The sequence below is a fragment of the Sebastes fasciatus genome, chromosome 24, assembly GCF_043250625.1.
Source record: "Sebastes fasciatus isolate fSebFas1 chromosome 24, fSebFas1.pri, whole genome shotgun sequence".
NCBI lineage: Eukaryota > Metazoa > Chordata > Actinopteri > Perciformes > Sebastidae > Sebastes > Sebastes fasciatus.
Genome location: NC_133818.1, coordinates 13940285 through 13966239, shown reverse-complemented (window position 1 = coordinate 13966239; position 25955 = coordinate 13940285). Strand labels below are relative to the sequence as shown.

Sequence of the window (25955 nt, the reverse complement as noted above, 5' to 3'; positions counted from 1 at the left end):
TAAGTGTTCATTAACTTGACAGCTATAAACACAACCCACTGAAACATTTTTTAACTTAACATTTGAAACAGCTCAAGAACATCTGTGACTAAAATATCAACACTGGACTTTCAGTTCACAGCTGGAATCAGTCTCAGTCGTCCCTCTGGTGTTATGTTGTACTTCTTCAGGTCCAACTCATCCTGAACCTCCTCTGACATCTGCAGCATGTAGGCCAGAGCTGAGCAGTGGATCTCTGAGAGTTTCTTCTCTAATCTGTTCTCTGACTTCAGGAACTCTTGGATGTCCTGATGTACCGAGTGGTCGTTCATCTCCGTCAGACAGTGGAAGATGTTGATGCTTCTGTCAGGAGAGGTTTTGGTCTTCTTCTTTTTTAGGTTGTTGATGGCTCTCTGGATGCTTCCTGAACTGCTCTTTGTCCGACCCAGCAGACCTCCTAAGAGTCTCTGGTTGGACTCCAGAGAGAGGCCATGAAGGAAGCGAACAAACAGGTCCAGGTGGCCATTTTTACTTTCAAGGGATTTCTCCATGGCTTCCATCAGGAAGGCATCCAGGGTTGAATGAACATATTCTTCTCCCAGGAAGGCCTCCAAAACATCTGTGTTGCCGTTTGTGTAACAGTGGAACATGTAGACTGCAGCCAGAAACTCCTGAATGCTCAGGTGAACAAAGCAGTAAACTGTTTTCTGGAAGATCACACACTCTCTTTTGAAGATCTCTGTACAAACTCCTGAGTACACCGAGGCCTCTGTGACATCAATACCACACCACTCTAGGTCTTCTTGGTAGAACATGATGTCTCCTTTCTCCAGATGTTCAAACGCCAGCCTCCCCAGCTTCAGAAGAACTTCCCTGTCAGCCTCCGTCAGCTCCTGTGGACTCGTCTCATGTCCCTCACCATACTTCTGCTTCTTCCTCTTTGTCTGAACCAACAGGAAGTGTGAGTACATGTCGGTCAGGGTCTTGGGCAGCTCTCCTCTCTGGTCTGTAGTCAACATGTGGTCCAGAACTGTAGCAGTGATCCAGCAGAAGACTGGGATTAGACACATGATGTGGAGGCTCCTGGATGTCTTGATGTGTGAGATGATTCTGCTGGACAGCTCTTCATCACTGACTCTCCTCCTGAAGTACTCCTCCTTCTGGGCGTCAGTGAAGCCTCGTACTTCTGTTACCCTGTCAACACATGCAGGAGGGATCTGATTGGCCGCTGCAGGTCGGGAAGTTATCCAGACGAGAGCTGAGGGAAGCAGATTCCCCTGGATGAGGTTTGTTAACAGCACGTTGACTGATGACTTCTGGGTGACATCAGACACAACCTCATTGTTCTTGAAACCCAGTGAAAGTCTGCTTTCATCCAGGCCGTCAAAGATGAACAGAACTTTACAGACAGCGAGCTTCTCTGCTGTGACCTTCTGTAATGTTGGATGGAAATCATGGAGCAGCATGAGAAGACTGTACTGCTCATCTCTGATCAAGTTCAGCTCCCTGAACGAAAGCGGAACGATCAGACGGACATCTTGGTTTTCCAAACCCTCTGCCCAGTCCAGAGTGAACTTCTGCACTGAGAAGGTTTTTCCAACACCAGCGACGCCGTTCGTCAGAACGACTCTGATGTGTCCCCGTTGGTCAGGTAAGGCTTTAAAGATGTCCTGGCACTTGATTGGAGCGTCACGGAGGGTGTTCATCTTGGAAGCTGTCTCAAGCTGCCTCACCTCATGTTGAGTATTAACCTCTTCACTCTGTCCCTCTGTGATGTAGAGCTCAGTGTAGATCCTGTTGAGGAGGGTTCCACTTCCTGTTTCATCAGTTCCTTCAGTCACACATTCACATCTCCTCCTCAGACTGATCTTATGTTCATCTACAACCTCCTGCAGACCGCTATCTGCTGAAAGAGAAGGAAAACAAGTTTGAGACAAAATAAAGAAAATTTGACAATCTGCTTATTATTTTCATTGCCAATATTGAAGTGATCAATATAAAGTCAATACAAAACGAGTAAAGGTTTAAAACAGTCCAGTTTTTGTGGAAGCATCAGAAATGCTCCTTTTTCTCTAAATCGGTGAACATGAGTGATTGACAGCAGAGGAGGCGGAGCCTCAGCTCTCCGTCTGCAGCTCTTCATGTAAACAGCTCACTGTGTCTGTTCCTTCCTCACTGTAATATTTAAAACTGATCCACTCATCAAATAATGTAGAATATGTTCATATCTTGTTGTGTAGACCTGTTTTAGTCCTACTACTTTTAAGGAACTAAAAGGTTCCTTCAGTCCCGTTGTCTGTGTTTCCTTGGGTCTAAAGACCTTTGAAGATTCAGCAAATTAGTCCGCTGATGTACGAAAAAGCAACATAACATGTGACAAGGGTTGTTGGTGGTCGCAGCAGTAAACACACTCTGCCGCCTGCAGTTAAATAATAAACATTAGGTTTTATCTCACTGTGACGACATTTACTGATGCACGTTGGATGTAATGAATAAAAAGCAGGAGTAAAATGAAACTAAGAGCGTCCGTCTCCATAGTAAATCATGTTGAGTACTTAAGGGTTATTTGTTTCTGCTTTAGAACGTTAATGCCGTGAGACAATCAGAAAATAACATTTCTTTCTCTCATTCACAACACCGTCACGCTACGTCTCTTTGTCTCTCTTCTACTGATCGCCCTCTCCCTTGTGCGGTCTTTTTGGCTGGAGCGCACAGGGCCAGCCCTACAACCGCAAAAGTCTGTCACTGAATGAGTGATGAAGTTACACGAATGGTCGGCCGAGTGTCCGAGTTTCCTCATTGGCCGTTGCTCTTTCAAAATGAAAAGGCGGGAAACAGTCTTTTATGCACATGAGCCCGTCCAGCGCGACGCGTCGCTCACAAAACTGTCAAGCTGTCAAACTAGGAGATCTAGTTCTAAAATAAAACGACATTCAGCAGTGGCATCGCCTATATCTCGCTTAAAATGTTTTCAGAAGTAGATTTTGGTGGATTGTTTATAAGGAATAACAGAAAGTTTATGGGCAGGCCGCCATGTTGTTTCCAGTTTGAAACGGCGAGCATAAAAACCAAGAACCAATCAGGTGCATTCAACGTCACCGCTTGACTCAGACATATACATAGACACCGCATTGACCTCTGGCTCGTACGTCAACGTTGGCGTATGTATATGGCTTGAACAGCCAGTTGAGTGGAGTAGCGCGTCCCGTAATGTCCTTGCAGGACCGGGTAAATAGTGTTTTCAGACATGGAGACGTCAGCAGACAGATGTCGAGTCTTACTTTGTACAGTGCTGGTCTGACCGGCTGACTGCAGTCCAGCTCTTGTTCTGGATCTTTCTCCACACTGGGGACAGGAGGAGTCTCCTGATGAAGCAGACTGGTCCCAGTATGAGGTGATGCACTGTCTGCAGAACCAGTGTCCACAGCTGGTAGAGACTGGATCCTTCAGGACGTCCTGGCATAAGGCACAGCCAGACAGCTGCTCCTCCACAGAGACATCACTCCTCTTCCTCTTCCTGTGAAGACATGTCAAAATCTAAGGTCAAAGGTCCACTTACTAATGATCCAAAACGTTCAACTGCAAGCTCTGAATCATTAGTAAGTGAGCTTAAATTCCCTTCACTATATTTTATATAAGTAGTTATTTAAAGAACAAACTCTATCTATAGATATAGATATATAGATATATATATCTGAAGACATGATATAGATAGATAGACATGATATAGATATAGATATATATAGATATAGATAGACATGATATAGATATATAGCTATATATATATATATCTATATAGATATATATATATATTTTTTTATGAAAAGTAATTACACATTTGAAGCACATTCTTTCACATTTTGAATAGTTGTAAATCTTAACAGCGACTTCAACTTTTGGGCAAAAATATGAATATTTTCTTGAAGTGTAAATTGTGAAATGGAGGTTCTCAGGTGTTTTGTTACAGAAATACAATCAGTAGTTTGTGGCTATAAAACCCAGACTAAGATCCATCTTAGTTTGAAACAGTATCTGCACTAATAGTTCTGCATCAGGAATATAAATCTGTTAGCAGAACATTTAGTCTTCATCCTCAATGCATCATCATCCATCAGGTCAGCTTACAGTAGAAACAGTCTCTTACTTTGTGTCTGAGTGTCCAGGTTCATTACTGAAGAGTAGAGGAGGCTCTTTGGACTGATCACTCTTCATAGACAGACAGCTGGGTACTGGAGACTCTGCTCTCGGTCTGTACTGAACTCTGCAAACACCAAGATGATTTTATTCACATCAGATGAATCCTTGATAAATTCTCTGATGACAAAGACATTTCAGTTTCTAAATACACAAACTACTGCTACTGTCAATAATGTGGTTTAAAGTTTGTATTAGTCCTCTTAGATTACAGCTGTTCTGGGTGACTGACAGCTGTCACAGATACGAAAAGGAAGAATGCACTAATTCATTCTCTTTGTGTCACGAAAAGTGAGTTAAACTTCAGTTAGTAAATACATTTTAGTAGAAATGTAATATACAAACACACAATCAACTAAATCATGACATTGGCATGGCATAACTTTGTTTTTATATCATTCTGTATCTTCCCAGTGGTGTTCCTTATGTATTCAAATCTGAACACTACCTACGAATGTTTCAGCATCAAAATGCTATTTTCCCTTAAAGCCCTTCTATAAACGTTCTACATGTCTAGATGATGACACTGCTACATGTACAGTACTTATAGTCAGTGTATTACTACAGTAACTTAGGTGATGGTCGGCGTGCTCCCAGTTAGGAGAAGCAGACAGGAGTACCGGCAGGAAGCTAAGCGATGTACTGCTGTGGACGCCACGTTAGTTCAGATCAGAAAGTCACACAATCACACAAACTAACCAGCCGATGGATGCAGCGGTAGACCAGCAACTCCTGTGTTCTGGGAGGTGAAATTACTGTTTTTGTGAATGGAGTCTGGTGGCTTTGAAGACCGTGATATAACAGCTTCAGTTCCCCGTTACAAAGGGTTGTCTGATGGCGAGGTTTACAAAAAATATTCAAAATATAGTGTACACTTAAACGGATATATTTTTTTTCCTATGTGGCAAAATTACGTTTTTCTGCTGCTCCCGTCCACAGCCGCTTTACATCGCCGTCAGACAGCCCTTTCTGACGGGGAACTGAAGCCGTTATATCGCTCTCTTCAAAGCCACCAGACTCCATTCACAAAAGCAGTAATTTTACTTCCCAGAACACGGGAGTATACGTACAACCCCACTTCAAAGAAGCTGTCATAACAGCTGATTTTAGGAGAAGTCAAACCAACACAGTATTTTGAGGACAAATGTGAGAAAATGAATTACACATTTGAAGCTCATTCTTTCAGATTTTGAATAGTTGTAAATCTTTACAGTGACTTCAACCCTCAGGCAAAAATATGAATATTTTCTTGAAGTGTAAATAGTGAAATGGAGGTTCTCAGGTGTTTTGTTTCTGAAATACAATCAGTAGTTTGTGGCTCTAAAACCCAGACTAAGATCCATCTTAGTTTGAAACAGTATCTGCACTAATAGTTCTGCATCAGGAATATAAATCTTTTAGCAGTACATTTAGTCTTCATCCTCAATGCATCATCATCCATCAGGTCAGTGCACAGTAGAAACAGTCTCTTACTTTGTGTCTGAGGGTCCAGGTTCATTACTGAAGGCTGGAGGATTCCACATGGACCGGTCACTCTTCATAGACAGACAGCTGGGTACTGGAGACTCTGCTCTCGGTCTGTACTGGACTCTGCAAACACCAAGATGATTTTATTCACATCACATGAATCCTTGATAAACTCTCTCATGACAAAGACATTTCAGTTTCTAAATACACAAACTACTGCTACTGTCAATAAGTATGGGATAAAGTACAACGAGCCGGTCATCGCCCTGAAGGGGATTCTTTCACAACAATGAAACATTATCCTGCTTATTACACGGCTACTTAATTAAGAAATCAATATTTTGACACTAAAACGTAAAAATGTAATGTACAAACACACAATCATGCATGGCATCATTTTGTTTTTATATTATACTGTATTTTCCGGTAAAGAAGAGAGCGAGAGAGAGAGAGTCGATGTGTTGAGCTCATTTGTGGGCTGATAAACAGTAAATTCATCTAAACTGGGTTGAAAAATTATGCAATCTGGTTGCCGTGGTGATGAGTTACACCTGACTATTAACCACACCTCCATTCTCTGTTTGAGGAAGAACGTTAACCAAAACACAGGAAGTAAAACTGGCTGGAGGGGGGGGAGGGTAATTCTCTTTGTGTCAAGAAAAGTTTGTTCAGGTTTAGTTAGCAAATACATTTTAGTAGAAATTTTAAAATAGAAACAAAATCAACAGAAAACATGGTATTGGTAGAGGAAAGTGAAAACGAGTCCTATAAATGAGTTAGTAGCAGCTCTCTTACTTTGACTCTGAGGGTCCAGGTTCATTACTGAAGTGTAGAGGTTCTTCTTTAGACTGATCACTCTTCATAGACAGACAGCCGGAGACTAGAGACTCTGCTCCGTCCTCCTCTTCCTCCACACAGTCAATCATCTTCTGATCTGAAGTCAGTCTGAGAGGTAAAACATTAACACTGATCGTAAACATGTAAAGGACACAGGCAAGACTGAGAGAACACAAAATAAACACACAACCTCTCTCTCTATCACACACACAAAGTATACAGTACAATAAAACCACCCGGCACTCCACCTGGTCACTTTTCTTTAGATCTCTGCTTGTTTTCTTGGGTTACGGCAGTTTTAATGAGCATTATTCAGCCTGTCACGACTTTGTGTTCACAGATTAATCAAACTGTTGAGTTCTGTCCACAGGGAGAAAACTGACTCAGAGACTTTGACAGTGAAATAATGAAATGTAGGATTAACACTTACCCTGCTTCAGTCTTCAGTTGTCAGCCGTTGACTCAAAATGGATGTTTCCCTCCCCAATTCTCATGAGCCTGGATCACTGAATCAGTGTGTCTCCTCCCCTCTCCATTTACAGGATATCAGCTGAGTTCATCTGTGACTGTGGGTGTGTTCACAGCCATTAACATGACGTGTTCATAAGAATCTCTCTTGGCTTGAACAGGCTGAATTAACCCTCTCAGACCCACAAATAGGCCAGTTTTAGTCTTTTCTAGGAGGGTACAGGGGGTCTTTAAGGGGAGATAGCAGGTCAACAGTAGATGTCATGTAGAAGTGGTGTACATCATCTGAAAGCTGGGAACCTGAAGAGTAATTTCAGATGCAACTCAGCCCTGTGTGTCAAGTTGTTCAAGTCGTTAATCAGAAATAAACATGAATTAATTAAAATAAATAGTGAAGTGTATAAGGGTTTAGAACATTAAGATAGAAGTATATGATGGTCATCCCCATACCAACAACCAGACAAAGCTACATTTGTGGATTCAACAACAGTGTGTTGAACATGCACAGACAAAAAGCCAACATAGGAAAACCTGTATCCTACTTTGTGGTTGGGCTACAAAAGACCAGCGGAGTTTATTCTGAAATATGAGCAGTCAGTGCTGTGGAACGTAGTGACTTGGAGAGCTCCATGAATTGATAAAGTATGGTGTTTAAATCAACACCAATGAATGTAGTACTGAGTTTTAATTGTGGATTATTACTACGATTTACAAATTACCACACGTTTCTTAACCTTTCTCGGTCTAAAATAAATATAAATGATATTTATAATTAAATGAAATGGCTATTAAAAGGCAAACTCTATGTAGAAAGAAAGGTCTGACAGCAGCAGCAGAAACGCAGCAGACACGCAGCTGAAATGCAGCTGGTGTGAACGCCCGACGCGTGTATCATGCAGCCACCACGTCACGCAGCCACCACGTGACGCAGCCGCCAAGGGCTCCTGACGTTTCTGGTGTGTCCGGGGGCTTAAAAGGACTGACGGCAGTGCCAGGAGAACATCAGGTATGATTTCATGTGTAGGGAGGACTCAGCATTGTAGTGTCTGTTTATTGATAGCGAGTTACTTTTACTATTTTCTGTACAGTTTAAAATGTAAGACAGTTTATGGCACAGAGCGCAGGGCAGCATTAGACTAAAAATAGTTTAAGTACGGTTATCTGTGTGTAGAAAAAACAAAACCTTGTCACTGTGGAAGTACTGATCTGCCTCAGAAGATTTTCACATTGTTGCACAGTATAGTATGCCATTTAAATGTTATAGTACAGTATGCCATAAAACATGTTGCCACACTATGACCTTTTATGACATACTATATGCCATAATAAGGTCATTGTGTAGTATGCCATAAAAATATAGTACTGTATGGCCTAAAAAAATGTCACCAGGAGCTACAGAACATGGACGGTGGTGATAACGGCGACTCAATATTGATTTCTGAGGGGAAAAGCTCCACAGGTTGACTTCATGTGTCTGTGCTGAGCCATGTAATGTGAAAACTAACAGGGTGACACACACATCTATAATAAACTAAATTTTTTTTAACAAATCAAACATCAACGCAATTTTACATCAAACATCACATACATTGTATCTACTTCTTTCCGTTTGTTTCAAGCAAATCTGTTATTATATGAAAAACGGCTGGTAGTGTATATGGTGTATATATATATATATAGTAGTATGAAGAAATTAACTGCAAAACTCCATTGTTCCACAGGGTGGAGCTGCAACAGAAAGCAAAGCAGAAACATCTATTTAATAGTGTTAATCTACAGTTCTGTTGTCATAAACAGAACTGATCTGCAGAGGCACTTTGGGTTCAGAATATATGAATGAATAAAGACAAAGTAAAACCCAGATCCAGCTGGAGGAGGCTGAGTGTGGAGCAGAAGGAGTGGAGGAGTCTCAGTGTGTCTGCAGAGACTGTGCAGAAGGACAGAGTCCAGATACACTGATGATACTCTGTCAGGTCCAGAGGAACACCAGATTACTTCTACCATCTGATGAGAGAAGAAGAAGACAACAGAAGTCATCAGGCAGTGTTTACAGACTCTCCCTTCATCAGCTGTCAAGTCAGCATTCAGTATAAAAACCAGCAGGGACTTCAGTCTGTGTAGCGTAGCCAGCTTCCTTTCAGCTCTCATGTTAATGTATTGGAGTGAACACACTGAGCTCAGAGCTCACAGCCCAGAAGCCTGTACTACGAAGCCAGTCCAACACACCCAGGGTATCTTCTCCTTATCTGGTTTAACTAACCCCTCAACCAAGATCCCGCTAAGCAGTCCTACGACAGTTGTTATCAACTCGGTAAGTCAACCCAGGGTTTCTCAGTCTGGCTATGAGCCTTCACATAAAAGGGGTGGGGTTTGTAGCACATGACCAATCACAGACATGGACCAGTCTACGGTCAGCAGAGCGGCACACTTTACAAACACATATTAGAAAAGTTAAACACATAATCCAGACTAAAATTAACACAGTTTAAACTGCCAGATGCAGGAAGGACAGCTGACTGTGTGAATGTGTAAATTAACAGACTTAATATCACTGCCACATCTAGAGCACAATAGATCTAACTAGAACTAGTGTATTCCATTAAATTAATGTGTTGATTAGAATAGAAGACTTTATTCATCTCCTTGAGGAATTATAATACTTAAGTCTTATTCTTTCAGCTCCAACCCCGGCGGTGTGAAAGACTTGGGAGAAAGTAAAAAATAAATATATAAAAGTATTGGTAGCAAAGTAACCAAGGCAACGCATTCAGTCTGAGGGACTGTAGGAGCACGACTCTGACGTGTCTCACAGCAACATACGGCTCACTGTCTCTATACATGATGTGATGCTGTCAACTGTAATCCAGCTTTATTTCCTGGAGACATGAACACAACAACAACATCTTCTTCACATCAACTCTAACACATGATCACAACAAGCTTCTGACCGATCTGTTTGGCTGACTGTTCTCTGTGTGTTACCGTTCTCCTCTCACAGCTTAACTAAGGAAACACATCATAACAATACTGCTGAAACCAGCACAGACCGACTCCGACCCTCTACTGACCTCAGAGTCTCCAGTCTACAGTGTGGACTCTCCTTAAGATCAGACAGCAGCATCACTCCTGAATCCGTCAGCTCGTTTCCTCTCAGCTCCAGCTCTCTCAGATGGGAGGGGTTGGACTTCAGAGCGGAGGCCAGAGAAGTACAGCTGATCTTTGACAACCTGCAGCTCTTCAGTCTGAATAAAGAATAAATGATGAAGATAAAAATCACTTTATAATCCAATCAGATGTGTTCAGGTTTTAAATGTGTAGCTGAAGACTAAGATTCTTCGATTTGGCTCTCAGGCGTTGTCTCTTGGAATTTAGTCAGCTGGTAAGATCATTGGCTTCCCCAGGCGGACCTGGGTACTGACGAGGGGGCGCAACATGAATGCTGATCCATTGCCCACACGTTCATGATGTAAATAACTGAGCCAAGCTCTGTAGGAGCGTGCGTTCAGTCAGAGCCTACTTCTTGCTTAGCTTTCAACGAGATCAAGCTGACTCTGGCCCGCGCTTTCTCACATAGTAGTAAACATTTTGGCTGCACTCGCTGCTCCAAACGCCGTGAAAAACACTCTGCTTGTAGGATCTATTTATTTTTAGTAATTCGGAATTTGATATCTTAGAAAGCAGAATAGGGGCAACAGTCTGGAAACAGAAATGCTTTTCCATTCTCTCTTTTCTTTTTTCCATACTCATCCAGACCTGGAAATTGGTCAAATCAAATTCCATACTTCTCCATACCGCGTAGGAACCCTGAGTATTAGTTCAGAAGATCCTCTGTATCCAGATGTGACCATTTACCAAAAATGATAAACATTAATTTACTTTAACAACTAACAGTGAATATTTTCTACAGTGTCTTTAAGAAACAAGTCTTTTGTGACTGCAGACTAAATTTAGTTCAAGAAACATGAAAATATGAAGAAAAGGACATCAACAACTTTATAGAAGTAAGTTATGTTTGCACATAAATCAGGTTCAATTGTTAATTAAACATATAAGATCTATAACAGTAACAGAGAGTCAGTGAACTGACCTCAGAGTCTCCAGTCTACAGTGTGGACTCTCCAGAAAACCACACAGCTGCTTCACTCCTGAATCCTTCAGCTCGTTTCCACCCAGCTGCAGCTCTCTCAGATGGGAGGGGTTGGACTTCAGAGATGAGGCCAAAGGAGCACAGCTGATCCCTGACAAACTGCAGCTACTCAAACTGAATATAGAATAAATTATGTAAATTTAGAAGACAACGTCACTGCTCGAAATCATTCAATGTTTAATAATGTGTTCAGAACTGAAGAAGTTTTAGAACGCAGAAGTTTAGAAAATGTAAACTCCAAACACCTGAAGCCAACAGGATGCAAGTTAAAAACTGTAAAATACAAAAAGTGAAACAGAGCTCTCATTAATATTAATGACAACGTGCTGCTACTTCAATAAAGACTCAATGACTTCACCTCTTAAACTCTGACAGCTCCACCGGGGAATCCATCGATACAAACTCATGTTGTGCAGCCAAACACAAATAAAAACCACAGAAATTGATTCAAGATTCAACTCAATATCTCAAAGTTTCCAAAGATGTCAAATATGTCAGGATGGATTTTGGGGAAATATGAACAAAAGATATATAAGATAAGACATTTACAACATATATATTTTAGGAATAGTGGAGTCATAAAGTCAAAGCATCTTCAGTTTAAAATATTAAACCAGTATAAGCATCACAAAGCTTCATATTTATTTTTAGAAAAAGCAAATACTTAATATATTTGTTATTGTCTGTGAGCTGAAATAGAGATTATTTATTTAATTTTCATATTTATGTATTTTTATTATCATTTCTTGGGAAAAAAAGAAACATGACAAAAGTCAAGACTTGTGATAGATTAAGATTTTAAAAGTGTAGCTCGACATTGCTCTGCCGCAGTCAATGGACTAAACCACCGGAGAAGAAAATGTACTTTAGCATTAAGATACTCAGTGTGGATCAGTATAATATAGCCTTATGTCTGCAGTTTAGTGTCACCACAACTTTCACATCATATTAATCTCAGTACAGAAGTAAAAAATAGTGTCTGACCTCAGAGTCTCCAGTCTACAGTGTGGACTCTCCAGAAAGCCACACAGGAGCTTCACTCCTGGAGTCTGCAGGATGTTGTTATTCAGATCCAGTTCTCTCAGATGGGAGGGGTTGGACTTCAGAGCTGAGGCCAGAGGAGCACAGCTGATCTCTGACAACCTGCAGCCCCTCAATCTGAATAAAGAATAAATGATGTAACTTTAGAAGACAACATTCCTGCTTGAAATTATTCAATGTTTAATAATCTGTTCACAGCTAAAGAAGGTTTAGAACGTAGAAGTTCAGAAAATGTGAACTCCGAAACACCTGAAGCCAACAGGATGCAGGTTAAAAACTGTAAAATACAAAAAGTGAAACAGAGCTCTCGTTAATATTAATGACAACGTGCTGCTACTTCAACAACGACGTAGTGACTTCACCTCTTAAACTCTGACAGCTCCACCAGTGGATCCATTGATGCAAACTCATGTTGAGCAGCCAAACACAAATAAAAACCACAGAAATGGATTCAAGATTCAACTCGAGATCTCAAAGTTTCCAAAGATGTCAAATATGTCAGGATGGATTTTGGGGAAATGTGAACAAAAGATATATAAGATAAGACAACATATATATTTTAGGAATAATGGAGTCATAAAGTCAAAGCATCTTCAGTTTAAAATATTCAACCAGTATAAGCATCACAAAGCTTCATATTGTTTTTTAGAAAAAACAAATTTTGAATATATTTGTTATTGTCTGATAGCTGAAATAGAGATTATTTATTTAATCTTCATATTTATGTATTTTTATTATCATTTCTTGGAAAAAAAAAGAAACATGATGAAAGTCAAGAGTTGTGATATATTAAGGTTTTAAAAGTGTAGCTCGACATTGCTCTGCCGCAGTCAATGGACTAAACCACTCTTAGAAGAAAATGTACTTTAGCATTAAGATACTCAGTGTGGATCAGTATAATATCAGCCTTATGTCTGCAGTTTAGTGTCACCACAACTTTCACATCATATTAATCTCAGTACAGAAGTAAAAAATGGTTACTGACCTCAGAGTCTCCAGTCTACAGTGTGGACTCTCCAGAAAACCACACAGGAGCTTCACTCCTGAATCCTGCAGGTTGTTTCCATCGAGCTCTAGCTCTCTCAGATGTGAGGGGTTTGACTTAAGAGCTGAGGCCAGAGGAGTACAGCTGATCACTGACAAACTGCAGAAAATCAATCTGAATAAAGAATAAATTATGTAACTTTAGAAGACAACGTTCCTGCTTGAAATCATTCAATGTTTAATAATCTGTTCACAGCTGAAGAAGGTTTAGAACGTAGAAGTTCAGAAAATGTGAACTCCGAAACACCTGAAGCCAACAGGATGCAGGTTAAAAACTGTAAAATACAAAAAGTGAAACAGAGCTCTCGTTAATATTAATGAGAACGTACTGCTACTTCAACAACGACGTAGTGACTTCAACTCTTAAACTCTGACAGCTCCACCAGTGGATCCATTGATACAAACTCACGTTGAGCAGCCAAACACAAATAAAAACCCACAGAAATTGACTAAAGATTCAACTCAAGATGTAAAAGTTTCCAAAGATATCAGGATGGATTTTGGGGAAATGTGAACAAAAGATATATAAGATAAGACATAAGACATTTTCTTGGAAAAAAAAGAAACAAGACAAAAGTCAAGAGTTGCGATATATTAAGGTTTTAAAAGTGAAGCTCAACATTGCTCTGCCACAGTCAATGGACTAAACCACCGAAGAAGAAAATGTACTCAGCATTAAGATACTCAGCGTGGATCAGTATAATATCAGCCTTATGTCTGCAGTTTAGTGTCAACACAACTTTAACATCATACACTGCTCAAAACAATTAAAGGGACTGTTTGTTACTTCTTACACGTATAAATCTACCGGGTCGGGATCCCATGCACGCGCTTGCGTGTGGCCGGAGTCTCTGCTCCGCTGCCTGCTTGCCTTCACTCACACACCGCGCGCGTTCTCGCTGTCTCGCTCCACCTCTACACGTGCATGCGCGCACACTACACACTGCAGAAGAGTTAGTTTAGCTCCGAGAATATCTAGTGAATTAGTGGACGTTAGTGCAGAAATAAATGCTGCAGCTCCTCCAGACAAAACAGAGGTTTCCCGTGTCTTGTGAAGTGACGGGGCTCCGCAGCGAGAAACGTTATCGTCTCTGACCGGGTGCCTCAGGGAGACACCAGCACCCGGTCGGACACGATAACGTTTCTCTTCCTGCTTCAGCCCCGCTTCCTGCTTCAGCCTCCGGGCGAAAAGCCAACACTAGGATCAGCATTGATTCATGGAGAGACCTTTGTCTGGTCAGCTAACATTACTGCCAAGCAGCTGAAATATAGTGATATTGTGGTTTTAGCTGACGTGTGTCGCCTCACTGTTTTGAGTGATGCTCGTTCATGTCTATTCAGAGCGAGCAAGCGCGAGCCCAACGCTGACTTTCGTTGACTTAACGGCCACAGGTGTCACTTTTAACAAGCATTTCTGAAAGTTACAAATAGTCCCTTTAAGGGAACACTTAAATTACACGTCAGATCTTGATGAACGAATTATTCAAGTTGAAAATCTTTACTGATGTACATTGTATAACTTGTTGAGAACAAAATAACATAACGGTCAAAGGAAACCAAAATCTGGATTATATTCAAAATCACTCCAGTGTTATACTGTGATGATTAAGTGTTCCCTTATTTTTTTTGAGCAGTGTATTAATCTCAGTACACAAGTAAAAAATGGTTTCTGACCTCAGAGTCTCCAGTCTACAGTGTGGACTCTCCAGAAAACCACACAGGAGCTTCACTCCTGAATCCTGCAGCTTGTTGTTACTCAGATCCAGCTCTCTCAAATGGGAGGGGTTGTACTTCAGAGCTGAGGCCAGAGAAGCACAGCTGGTCTCTCTCAAACTGCACTCACTCAATCTGAATAAAGAATAAATTATGAAGATGAAAATCACTTTATGATCTAATCAGATGTGTTCAGGTTTTAAATGTCTAGCTCAACATCACTATGTCCTAATCAATGAGCTTTTCCCTAAAATAAGTAGAGTGACTTAGTTATTGTGTTATTGTGGATCATCATAATGTCAGCCTTCTACAGACGTCATCCAAATGCACTGGCTGCTCTAAACGCCGTGAAAAACACTCTGCTTGTATGATCTATTTATTTTTAGAAATTGTCCAGACCTGGAAATTAGTAAAATCAAATTCCATACTTTTCCATACTGCGTAGGAAACCTGAGTATTAGTTCAGAGGATCCTCTGTATCCAGATGTGACCATTTACCAAAAATGATACATTAATTTACTTTAACAACAGTGGACATTTTCTACAGTGTCTTTAAGAAACAAGTCTTTTGTGACTGCAGACTAAATTTAGTTCAAGAAACATGAAAATATGAACAAAAGGACAATAACAACTTTATGGATGTAAGTTATGTTTGCACATAAATCAGGTTCAATTGTTAATTAAACATATAAGATCTATAACAGTAACAGAGAGTCAGTGAACTGACCTCAGAGTCTTCAGTCTACAGTGTGGACTCTCCAGAAAACCACTCAGGAGCTTTGCTCCTGCATCCTTTAGCTCATTTCCACTCAGCTCCAGGTATCTCAGATGGGAGGGGTTTGACTTCAGAGCTGAGGCCAGAATAGCAAAGCTGGTCTCTGACAAACCGCCATAAATCAATCTGAATAAAGAATAAATGATGAAGATAAAAATCACTTTATAATCCAATCAGATGTGTTCAGGTTTTAAATGTGTAGCTCAACATTACTATGTCCTAATCAATGATCTTTTCCCTTAAATGAGTAGAGTGACTTTGTCATTGTCTTATTGTGGATCATCATAATGTCAGCCTTCTACAGACATCATCCAAATGTCACCACAACATTCATACATCTGTTCATGTCAACACACATCAATAACAGGTTGCTGATCTCTGTCAAGTCTGGAATTACAGGATCAATATTAAATCAGACTTGTTGGACTTCATTATTTAATTTATTACATGGCCTTCTCCTTACTGTATCTGGTAGCTTAGTAGGTTTATGTCATTTACAGGAAAGGTCCACATTTGTTCAAGTGTGTCTTCAAACAACAGCCACATGTCAAATAGAGCGCTACAGGAATGAGTCCTAAAACCCCAAAATTTGTTAGTATTTTAGCACTTCCTGTTCCCTCATCTGGAAGTCAATGGGTTTTAAGTTAGATGCCTGAAATAAGGTCTGTGGTTAAAGGTCCAGTGTGTAGGATCTGGCGGTATCTAGCGGTGAAGCCTCTCCTCTGTGCCAAGCGTGTTGGAGAGCTACGGTGGCCGACGTGAAAACGTGAATATCCCTCTCTAGAGCCATCTGGAGCAGAGCCAGTGTGTAGAGAGTGTGTGTACAAACTACATAAGCTAGTCAGTGAACTGACTTCAGACTCTCCAGTTTACAGATTGGACTCTCCAGTCCAGCAGAAAGTAGCTTCACTTCTGAAACCTGCAGGTTGTTGTTACTCAGGTCCAGCTCTCTCAGATGGGAGGGGTTGGACTTCAGAACTGAGGCCACAACTTCACAGTGAGTACCTGAGAGTCCACAGCTAGAAAGTCTGGCATGACACAAAAATTTAAAAATATGTTATTATGAAAGAGGACAGTTTATATTTACTTCATGCATTTGATGACTAAACAGTTTGATATATACTTCTTTGATTAACATTTGCTCCTCACATCAGTGGTTCAGCTAATCTTATCTCACTGTTTGACATGAAACAATAATTCTCATCACTCTCTCTCAAACCTGCAGACTTTTAATCTTTGTTTTTCTTTAATCTTGCAGATGAAGAGAGAGAACATGTAGTTACATTGAGGCTTCCCTAATGTCCAGTCTGTCAGTGTGATCTGATCCCAGGTCTGTCTCCACAAAGTTAGCATGAGGCCTTCTTGATTAGAAAAGCATTTTTAAAACTCAGTGAATAAGTAATAATTATAGTTGAGAAAGTTGATTTTATGCTAACCGGCAGAACTTTTGTCATTATGACACGTTCTGGCAAATTAAAAAGTAGCCTACATCAACAACCTGTGCCGACAGAGACGCAGTGCTAAATCCAGCCTGTATTGCATTACTAATAAGCAATATGACAATGTGATTAACGTAATATTATGATATAATGTTGGTTTATAAACCAACTAGGAAGCTCATGTGTTTTTTGGGGTGATCAGACGAGACATGGCAGAGCTGGTCTCAAAGAAAACTAAAACTGTGGCAACAGTTTGGATTTGAAGCCAACGAAAGAGATGAGCCCAAAAACACGAGGTAACGTGTTATGTGGTGCAAGGCCTATTGAAAGCAAACCCCAGAACCGGGCATTAATCCTAGGACCGCCCCGACTCCCCGCCGGATCAGCAAACGTTCTGTTGCTGTCGTTACACCGGTTAAACCCAGCGCTCCACCAGACAGCTGATCTTTTGTTTTTGTCATTTGTTTTACCAGGTTCACATGTCGTCTCCATCACCCCAAAAAGATAAATAAGAAAAAACTGTAAAATATAACAATTATCAGAAATAGAATAAGTGTTCATTAACTTGACAGCTAGAAACACAAACTACTGAAACATTTTTAACTCAACATTTGAAACAGCTCAAGAACTTCTGTGACAAAATAATAATAATAATAATAATATTAATGTAATAAACACGTGGAACACTTATGAGAATATTTTATTTTAAGAATAATTTATAGTGTATATATTTGAAGAACTAAATTACTTATCTACACTGATCTATAAAGTTAATCACATCTGGACTTACAGAGCTTTTCTGCAGTTCCTCACAGCTGGAATCAGTCTCAGTCGTCCCTCTGGTGTTATGTTGTACTTCTTCAGGTCCAACTCATCCTGAACCTCCTCTGACATCTGCAGCATGTAGGCCAGAGCTGAGCAGTGGATCTCTGAGAGTTTCTTCTCTGATCTGTCCTCTGACTTTAAGAACTCTTGGATCTCCTGATGTACTGAGTGGTCGTTCATCTCCGTCAGACAGTGGAAGATGTTGATGCTTCTGTCAGGAGAGGTATTGGTCTTCTTCTTTTTTAGGTTGTAGATGGTGTTCTGGATGATTTCTGGACTGTTGTCTGTCTGACCCAGTAGACCTCCTAAGAGTCTCTGGTTGGACTCCAGAGAGAGGCCATGAAGGAAGCGAACAAACAGGTCCAGGTGGCCATTTTTACTATCAAGGGATTTCTCCATGGCTCCAATCAGGAAGACATCCAGGGTTGAATGAACATATTCTTCTCCCAGGAAGGCCTCCAGTACATCTGTGTTGCCGTTTGTGTAACAGTGGAACATGTAGACTGCAGCCAGAAACTCCTGAATGCTCAGGTGAACAAAGCAGTAGACTGTTTTCTGGAAGATCACACACTCTCTTTTGAAGATCTCTGTACAAACTCCTGAGTACACCGAGGCCTCTGTGACATCCAGACCACACCGCTCCAGGTCTTCTTGGTAGAACATGATGTTTCCTTTCTCCAGATGTTCAAACGCCAGCCTCCCCAGCTTCAGAAGAACTTCCCTGTCAGCCACCATCAGCTCCTGTGGACTCGTCTCATGTCCCTCACCATACTTCTGCTTCTTCCTCTTTGTCTGAACCAACAGGAAGTGTGAGTACATGTCGGTCAGGGTCTTGGGCAGCTCTCCTCTCTGGTCTGTAGTCAACATGTGGTCCAGAACTGTAGCAGTAATCCAGCAGAAGACTGGGATTAGACACATGATGTGGAGGCTCCTGGATGTCTTGATGTGTGAGATGATTCTGACGGACTGCTCTTCATCACTGACTCTCCTCCTGAAGTACTCCTCCTTCTGGGCGTCAGTGAAGCCTCATACTTCTGTTACCCTGTCAACACATGCAGGAGGGATCTGATTGGCTGCTGCAGGTCGGGAAGTTATCCAGACGAGAGCTGAGGGAAGCAGATTCCCCTGGATGAGGTTTGTCAACAGCACGTTGACTGATGACTTCTGGGTGACATCAGACACAACCTCATTGTTCTTGAAATCCAGTGAAAGTCTGCTTTCATCCAGGCCGTCAAAGATGAACAGAACTTTACAGACAGCGAGCTTCTCTGCTGTGACCTTCTGTAATGTTGGATGGAAATCATGGAGCAGCATGAGAAGACTGTACTGCTCATCTCTGATCAAGTTCAGCTCCCTGAACGAAAGCGGAACGATCAGACGGACATCTTGGTTTTCCAAACCCTCTGCCCAGTCCAGAGTGAACTTCTGCACTGAGAAGGTTTTTCCAACACCAGCGACGCCGTTCGTCAGAACGACTCTGATGTGTCCCCGTTGGTCAGGTAAGGCTTTAAAGATGTCCTGGCACTTGATTGGAGCGTCACGGAGGGTGTTCATCTTGGAAGCTGTCTCAAGCTGCCTCACCTCATGTTGAGTATTAACCTCTTCACTCTGTCCCTCTGTGATGTAGAGCTCAGTGTAGATCCTGTTGAGGAGGGTTCCACTTCCTGTTTCATCAGTTCCTTCAGTCACACATTCACATCTCCTCCTCAGACTGATCTTATGTTCATCTACAACCTCCTGCAGACCGCTATCTGCTGAAAGGGAAGGAAAACAAGTTTGAGACAAAATAAAGAAAATTTGACAATCTGCTTATTATTTTCATTGCCAATATTGAAGTGATCAATATAAAGTCAATACAAAACGAGTAAAGGTTTAAAACAGTCCAGTTTTTGTGGAAGCATCAGAAATGCTCCTTTTTCTCTAAATCGGTGAACATGAGTGATTGACAGCAGAGGAGGCGGAGCCTCAGCTCTCCGTCTGCAGCTCTTCATGTAAACAGCTCACTGTGTCTGTTCCTTCCTCACTGTAATATTTAAAACTGATCCACTCATCAAATAATGTAGAATATGTTCATATCTTGTTGTGTAGACCTGTTTTAGTCCTACTACTTTTAAGGAACTAAAAGGTTCCTTCAGTCCCGTTGTCTGTGTTTCCTTGGGTCTAAAGACCTTTGAAGATTCAGCAAATTAGTCCGCTGATGTACGAAAAAGCAACATAACATGTGACAAGGGTTGTTGGTGGTCGCAGCAGTAAACACACTCTGCCGCCTGCAGTTAAATAATAAACATTAGGTTTTATCTCACTGTGACGACATTTACTGATGCACGTTGGATGTAATGAATAAAAAGCAGGAGTAAAATGAAACTAAGAGCGTCCGTCTCCATAGTAAATCATGTTGAGTACTTAAGGGTTATTTGTTTCTGCTTTAGAACGTTAATGCCGTGAGACAATCAGAAAATAACATTTCTTTCTCTCATTCACATCACCGCCACACTACGTCTCTTTGTCTCTCTTCTACTGATCGCCCTCTCCCTTGTGCGGTCTTTTTGGCTGGACCGCAGAGGGCCAGCCCTACAACCGCAAAAGTCTGTCAATGAATGAGTGATGAAGTTACACGAATGGTCGGCCGAGTGTCCGAGTTTCCTCATTGGCCGTTGCTCTTTCAAAATGAAAAAGCGGGAACCAGTCTTTTATGCACATGAGCCCGTCCAGCGCGATGCGTCGGCTCAAAAAACTGTCAAGCTGTCAAACTAGGAGATCTAGTTCTAAAATAAAATGAGATTCAGCAGTGGCATAGCCTATATCTCGCTTAAAATGTTTTCAGAAGTAGATTTTGGTGGATTGTTTATAAGGAATAACAGAAAGTTTATGGGCAGAATGCCATGTTGTTTCCAGTTTGAAACGGCAAGCATAAAAACCAGGAACCAATCAGGTGCATTCAACGTCACCGCTTGACTCAGACATATATACATAGACACCGCATTGACCTCTGTATCGTACGTCAACGTTGGCGTATGTATATACAGTATGTCTATGCCTTGAACGGCCAGCTGAGTGGAGCAGCGCGTCCCCTAGTGTCCTTGCAGGACCGGGTGAGACTTTTATGACTTTATGTAGTAAAACAACAAATAGTGTTTTCAGACATGGAGACGTCAGCAGACAGATGTCGAGTCTTACTTTGTACAGTGCTGGTCTGACCGGCTGGCTGCAGTCCAGCTCTTGTTCTGGATCTTTCTCCACACTGGGGACAGGAGGAGTCTCCTGATGAAGCAGACTGGTCCCAGTGTGAGGTGATGCACTGTCTACAGAACCAGTGTCCACAGCTGGTAGAGACTGGATCCTTCAGGACGTCCTGACACAAAGCACAGCCGGACAGCTGCTTCTTCACAGAGACATCACTTTTCTTCCTCTTCCTGTGAAGACATGTCAAAATCTAAGGTCAACGGTCCACTTACTAATGATCCAAAACTTTCAACTGCAAGCTCTGAATCATTAGTAAGTGGGCTTAAATTCCCTTCACCATATTTGACATGAATAGTTATTTAAAGAACAAACTCAAACCGTTAACACAGTTTGGATCCGAAAGTTACACAATAACACAAACTAGCTAACCGATGGATGCAGCGGTAGACCAGCATCTCCTGTGTTCTGAGAGGTAAAATTACTGTTTTTGTGAATGGAGTCTGGTGGCTTTGAAGACAGCGTTATAACGGCGTCAGTTCCCCGTCAGACAGGGTTGTCTGATGGCGAGGTAAAGCAGAGAAAAATATTCTAAATATAGCGTACACTTACATAGATATTTTTTGGTTTTTTTAGGGGGCTAAAATACGTTTTTCTGTTGCTCCCGTCCACAGCTGCTTTATCTCGCCGTCAGACAGCCCTTTCTGACAGGGAACTGAAGCTGTTACATCGCTCTCTTCCTCTCTACCTCTCTACCTCTCAGAACACGGGAGTATACGTACAACCCCACTTCAAAAAAGCTGTCATAACAGCTGATTTTAGGACAAATCAAACCAACACAGTATTTTGAAGACAAATGTGAGAAAATGAATTACACATTTGAAGCTCATTCTTTCAGATTTTGAATAGTTGTAAATCTTTACAGCGACTTCAACCCTCAGGCAAAAATATGAATATTTTCATGAAGTGTAAATAGTGAAATGGAGGTTCTCAGGTGTTTTGTTACAGAAATACAATCAGTAGTTTGTGGCTCTAAAACCCAGACTAAGATCTATCTTAGTATGAAACAGTATCTGCACTAATAGTTCTGCATCAGGAATATAAATCTTTTAGCAGAACATTTTGTCTTCATCCTCAATGCATCATCATCCATCAGGTCAGTGCACAGTAGAAACAGTCTCTTACTTTGTGTCTGAGGGTCCAGGTTCATTACTGAAGTATGGAGGAGAATCTTTAGACCAGTCACTCTTCATAGACAGACAGCTGGGTACTGGAGACTCTGCTCTCGGTCTGTACTGGACTCTGCAAACACCAAGATGAATTTATTCACATCACATGAATCCTTGATAAACTCTCTGATGACAAAGACATTTCAGTTTCTAAATACACAAACTACTGCTACTGTCAATAATTTGGTTTAAAAGTTTGTATTAGTCCTCTTAGATTACAGCTGTTCTGGGTGACTGACAGCTGTCACAGATATAAAGAGGAAGAATGAACAAATGAAGTCTCTTTGTGTCACGAAAATGTGTGAAAACTTCACTTAGTAAATACATTTTAGTAGAAATTTAATATAGAAACACACAATCAACTAAATCATGGCATTGGCATGGCATAACTTTGTTTTTATATCATTCTGTATCTTCCCAGTGGTGTTCCTTATGTATTCACATCTGACCACTACGTACGAATGTTTTAGGATCAAAATGCTATTTTCCCTTAAAGCCCTTCTAAAAACGTTCTACATGTCTACATGATGAAACTGCTACATGTACAGTACATATACATCCTTATAGTCAGTGTATTAATACAGTAACTTAGATGATGGTCGGCGTGCTCCCAGTCAGGAGAAGCAGACAGGAGTACCTGCATGAAGCTAAGCGATGTACTGCTGTGGACGCCACGTTAGTTCAGACCAGAAAGTCACACAATAACACAAACTAACTAATCGATGGATGCAGCGGTAGACCAGCAACTCCTGTGTTCTGAGAGGTATAATTACTGTTTTTGTGAATGGGGTCTCGTGGCTTTGAAGACCGTGATATAACAGCTTCAGTTCCCCGTTACAAAGGGCTGTCTGATGGCGAGGTAAAGCAGAGAAAATATAAAAAATATAGTGTACACTTAAACGGATATATTTTTTTTCCTATGTGGCAAAATTACGTTTTTCTGCTGCTCCCGTCCACCACCGCTTTACCTCGCCGTCAGACAGCCCTTTCTGACGGGGAACTGGAGCTGTTTTATCGCTCTCTTCAAAGCCACCAGACTCCATTCACAAAAGCAGTCATTTTACTTCCCAGAACACGGGAGTATACGTACAACCCCACTTCAAAGAAGCTGTCATAACAGCTGATTTTAGGAGAAGTCAAACCAACACAGTATTTTGAGGACTAATGTGAGAAAATGAATTACACATTTGAAGCACATTCTTTCAGATTTTGAATAGTTCAGAACAGGTCAGCACACAGTAAAAACAGTCTCTTACTTTGTGTCTGAGGGTCGAGGTTCATTACTGAAGAGTAGAGGACGACGTTTGGACTGGTCACTCTTCATAGACAGACAGCTGGGTACTGGAGACTCTGCTCTCGGTCTGTACTGGACTCTGCAAACACCAAGATGATTTTATTCACATCACATTAATCCTTGATAAATTCTCTGATGACAAAGACATTTCAGTTTCTAAATACACAAACTACTGCTACTGTCAATAAGTATGGGATAAAGTACAGCGAGCCGGTCATCGCCCTGAAGGGGATTCTTTCACAACAATGACCCGCTAGCTGTACATTATCCCGCTTATTACAGCTACTTAATTAAGAAATCAATATTTTGACACTAAAACGTAAAAATGTAATGTAAAAAACACACAATCAACAAAATCATGGCATTGGCATGGAATCATTTTGTTTTTATATCATTCTGTATCTTCCCAGATGGTGAAGAAGAGAGCGAGAGAGAGTCGGTGTGTTGAGCTAATTCTTGTCTCATTTGTGGGCTGATAAACAGTAAATTCATCTAAACTGGGTTGAAAAACGATGCAACAGGTTGCCGTAGTGATGAGTTGAGTCTGACTATTAACCACATCTCCATTCTAATTTAACCAAAACACAGGAAGTAAAACTGGCTGGAGGGGGGGGGCTTTAATTCTCTTTGTGTCAAGAAACATTTGTTCAGCTTTAGTTAGCAAATACATTTTAGTAGAAACTTTAAAATAGAAACACAAAATCAACAGAAAACAGTATTGGTAGAGGAAAGTGAAAATGAGTTCTATAAATGAGTTAGTAGCAGCTCTCTTACTTTGACTCTGAGGGTCCAGGTTCATTACTGAAGCATAGAGGTATTTCTATAGACTGATCACTCTTCATAGACAGACAGCCAGAGACTAGAGACTCTGCTCTGTCCTCCTCTTCCTCCACACAGTCACTCATCTTCTGATCTGAAGTCAGTCTGAGAGGTTAAACATTCAACATTGATCGTAAACATGTAAAGGACACAGGCAAGACTGAGAGAACACAAAATAAACACACAACCTCTCTCTCTATCACACACACAAAGTATACAGTACAATAAAACCACCCGGCACTCCACCTGGTCACTTTTCTTTAGATCTCTGCTTGTTTTCTTGGGTTACGGCAGTTTTAATGAGCATTATTCAACCTGTCACGACTTTGTGTTCACAGATTAATCAAATTGTTGAGTTCCGTCCACAGGGAGAAAACTGACTCAAGAGACTTTGACAGTGAAATAATGAAATATAGGATTAACACTTACCCTGCTTCAGTCTTCAGTTGTCACCTCTCTGTGCCGTTGACTCAAAATGGAAGTTTCCCTCCCCTTTTCTCATGAGCCTGGATCACTGGATTTACAGGATATCAGGTGAGTTCATCTGTGACTGTGGGTGTGTTCACAGCCATTTAACATGACGTGTTCATAAGAATCTCTCTTGGCTGGAACAGGCTGAATTAACCCTCTGAGACCCACAAATAGGCCAGTTTTAGTCTTTTTTAGGAGGGTACAGGGGGTCTTTAAGGGGAGATAGCAGGTCAACAGTAGATGTCCCGTAGAAATGGTGTACATCATCTGAAAGCTGGGAACCTGAAAAGTAATTTGAGATGCAAATCAGCACTGTGTGTTTGTTTATTTATTTATTTGTTTTGCATAATTTCAGACTATACAACATAACAAAAAAATAAATGAATAATATACAGTGAAGGAAGAGGCAAAAAACCCACTGGCCTTATATATATATATAATAACAATACAGTAAATATATCAAAAAAGATAAGTGTGTGTGTGTGTGTGTGTGTGTGTGTGTGTGTGTGTGTTGCGTGGAAGTGTATGGTTAGTGTTTGTGAGGAGGATGTTGATTTAAATATCTATAATGACTTCTGGGCAATCGTAACCAAACAACATTATGAGTGGGAAAAAATAAAAAACATAAAAACAGATACATGGACAACATGGGGAAAAGCAATTACAAGACAGCAATTAAATGACCCTTTAAGCGACTTTGATAGATTGATAGATGTGAAAAGCTATTCCATAATTTACAAAAAGGCTTTTTTAACTCCGTAAGGCAACAGCTTGGTGCACCTTTTCCCACACCTTATATTGTTCCCTTTTGGCTTATGTGTAGTAACTTATTGTTTTGATACCACTGGTTTTAGTTTTCTCATTATTTGGTCTTTATGTTTTGTTCTTTTATTGTGGAGGGTGTGCACTGGACTTTTTATATACCTTGCTTACCGATGCGCCGATCCAGGTTTGACTTAAACATTGCTTTCCTAACTTTGTAAACCCTAATGTGACCAATCGCTATTAACGTGACATCTCTTTGTAACTTGAC

At 40.9% G+C, this 25955-nt stretch overlaps 1 protein-coding gene and 1 pseudogene across 1 annotated transcript; both read right to left on the bottom strand.

Moving 5' to 3' along the window:
• Positions 1-24965, bottom strand: part of LOC141763250 (uncharacterized) — a 32588-nt pseudogene extending 7623 nt beyond the window's left edge.
• On the bottom strand, positions 111-6921 carry LOC141763288 (protein NLRC3-like). The gene is made up of 5 exons (XM_074627859.1): positions 6908-6921; positions 6436-6585; positions 4124-4240; positions 3261-3496; positions 111-1885 (listed from the first exon to the last, which is right to left on the bottom strand). The coding sequence occupies exons 2-5, from the start codon at positions 6564-6566 to the stop codon at positions 111-113; spliced, it is 2259 nt and encodes a 752-aa protein (XP_074483960.1). The 5' UTR covers positions 6567-6585; positions 6908-6921.
• Positions 24966-25955: the final 990 nt, after the last annotated feature.

Excerpts from the sequence above, each read along its gene's own strand:
- LOC141763288 (XM_074627859.1), bottom strand. The coding sequence starts at position 6,566 with ATGATTGACTGTGTGGAGGAAGAGGAGGACGGAGCAGAGTCTCTAGTC. Across the intron at positions 4,241-6,435 it reads CCTGGACCCTCAGAGTCAAA|AGTTCAGTACAGACCGAGAG; the intron begins GTAAGAGAGCTG and ends TGGTGTTTGCAG. Across the intron at positions 3,497-4,123 it reads CCTGGACACTCAGACACAAA|GAAGAGGAAGAGGAGTGATG; the intron begins GTAAGAGACTGT and ends ATGTCTTCACAG.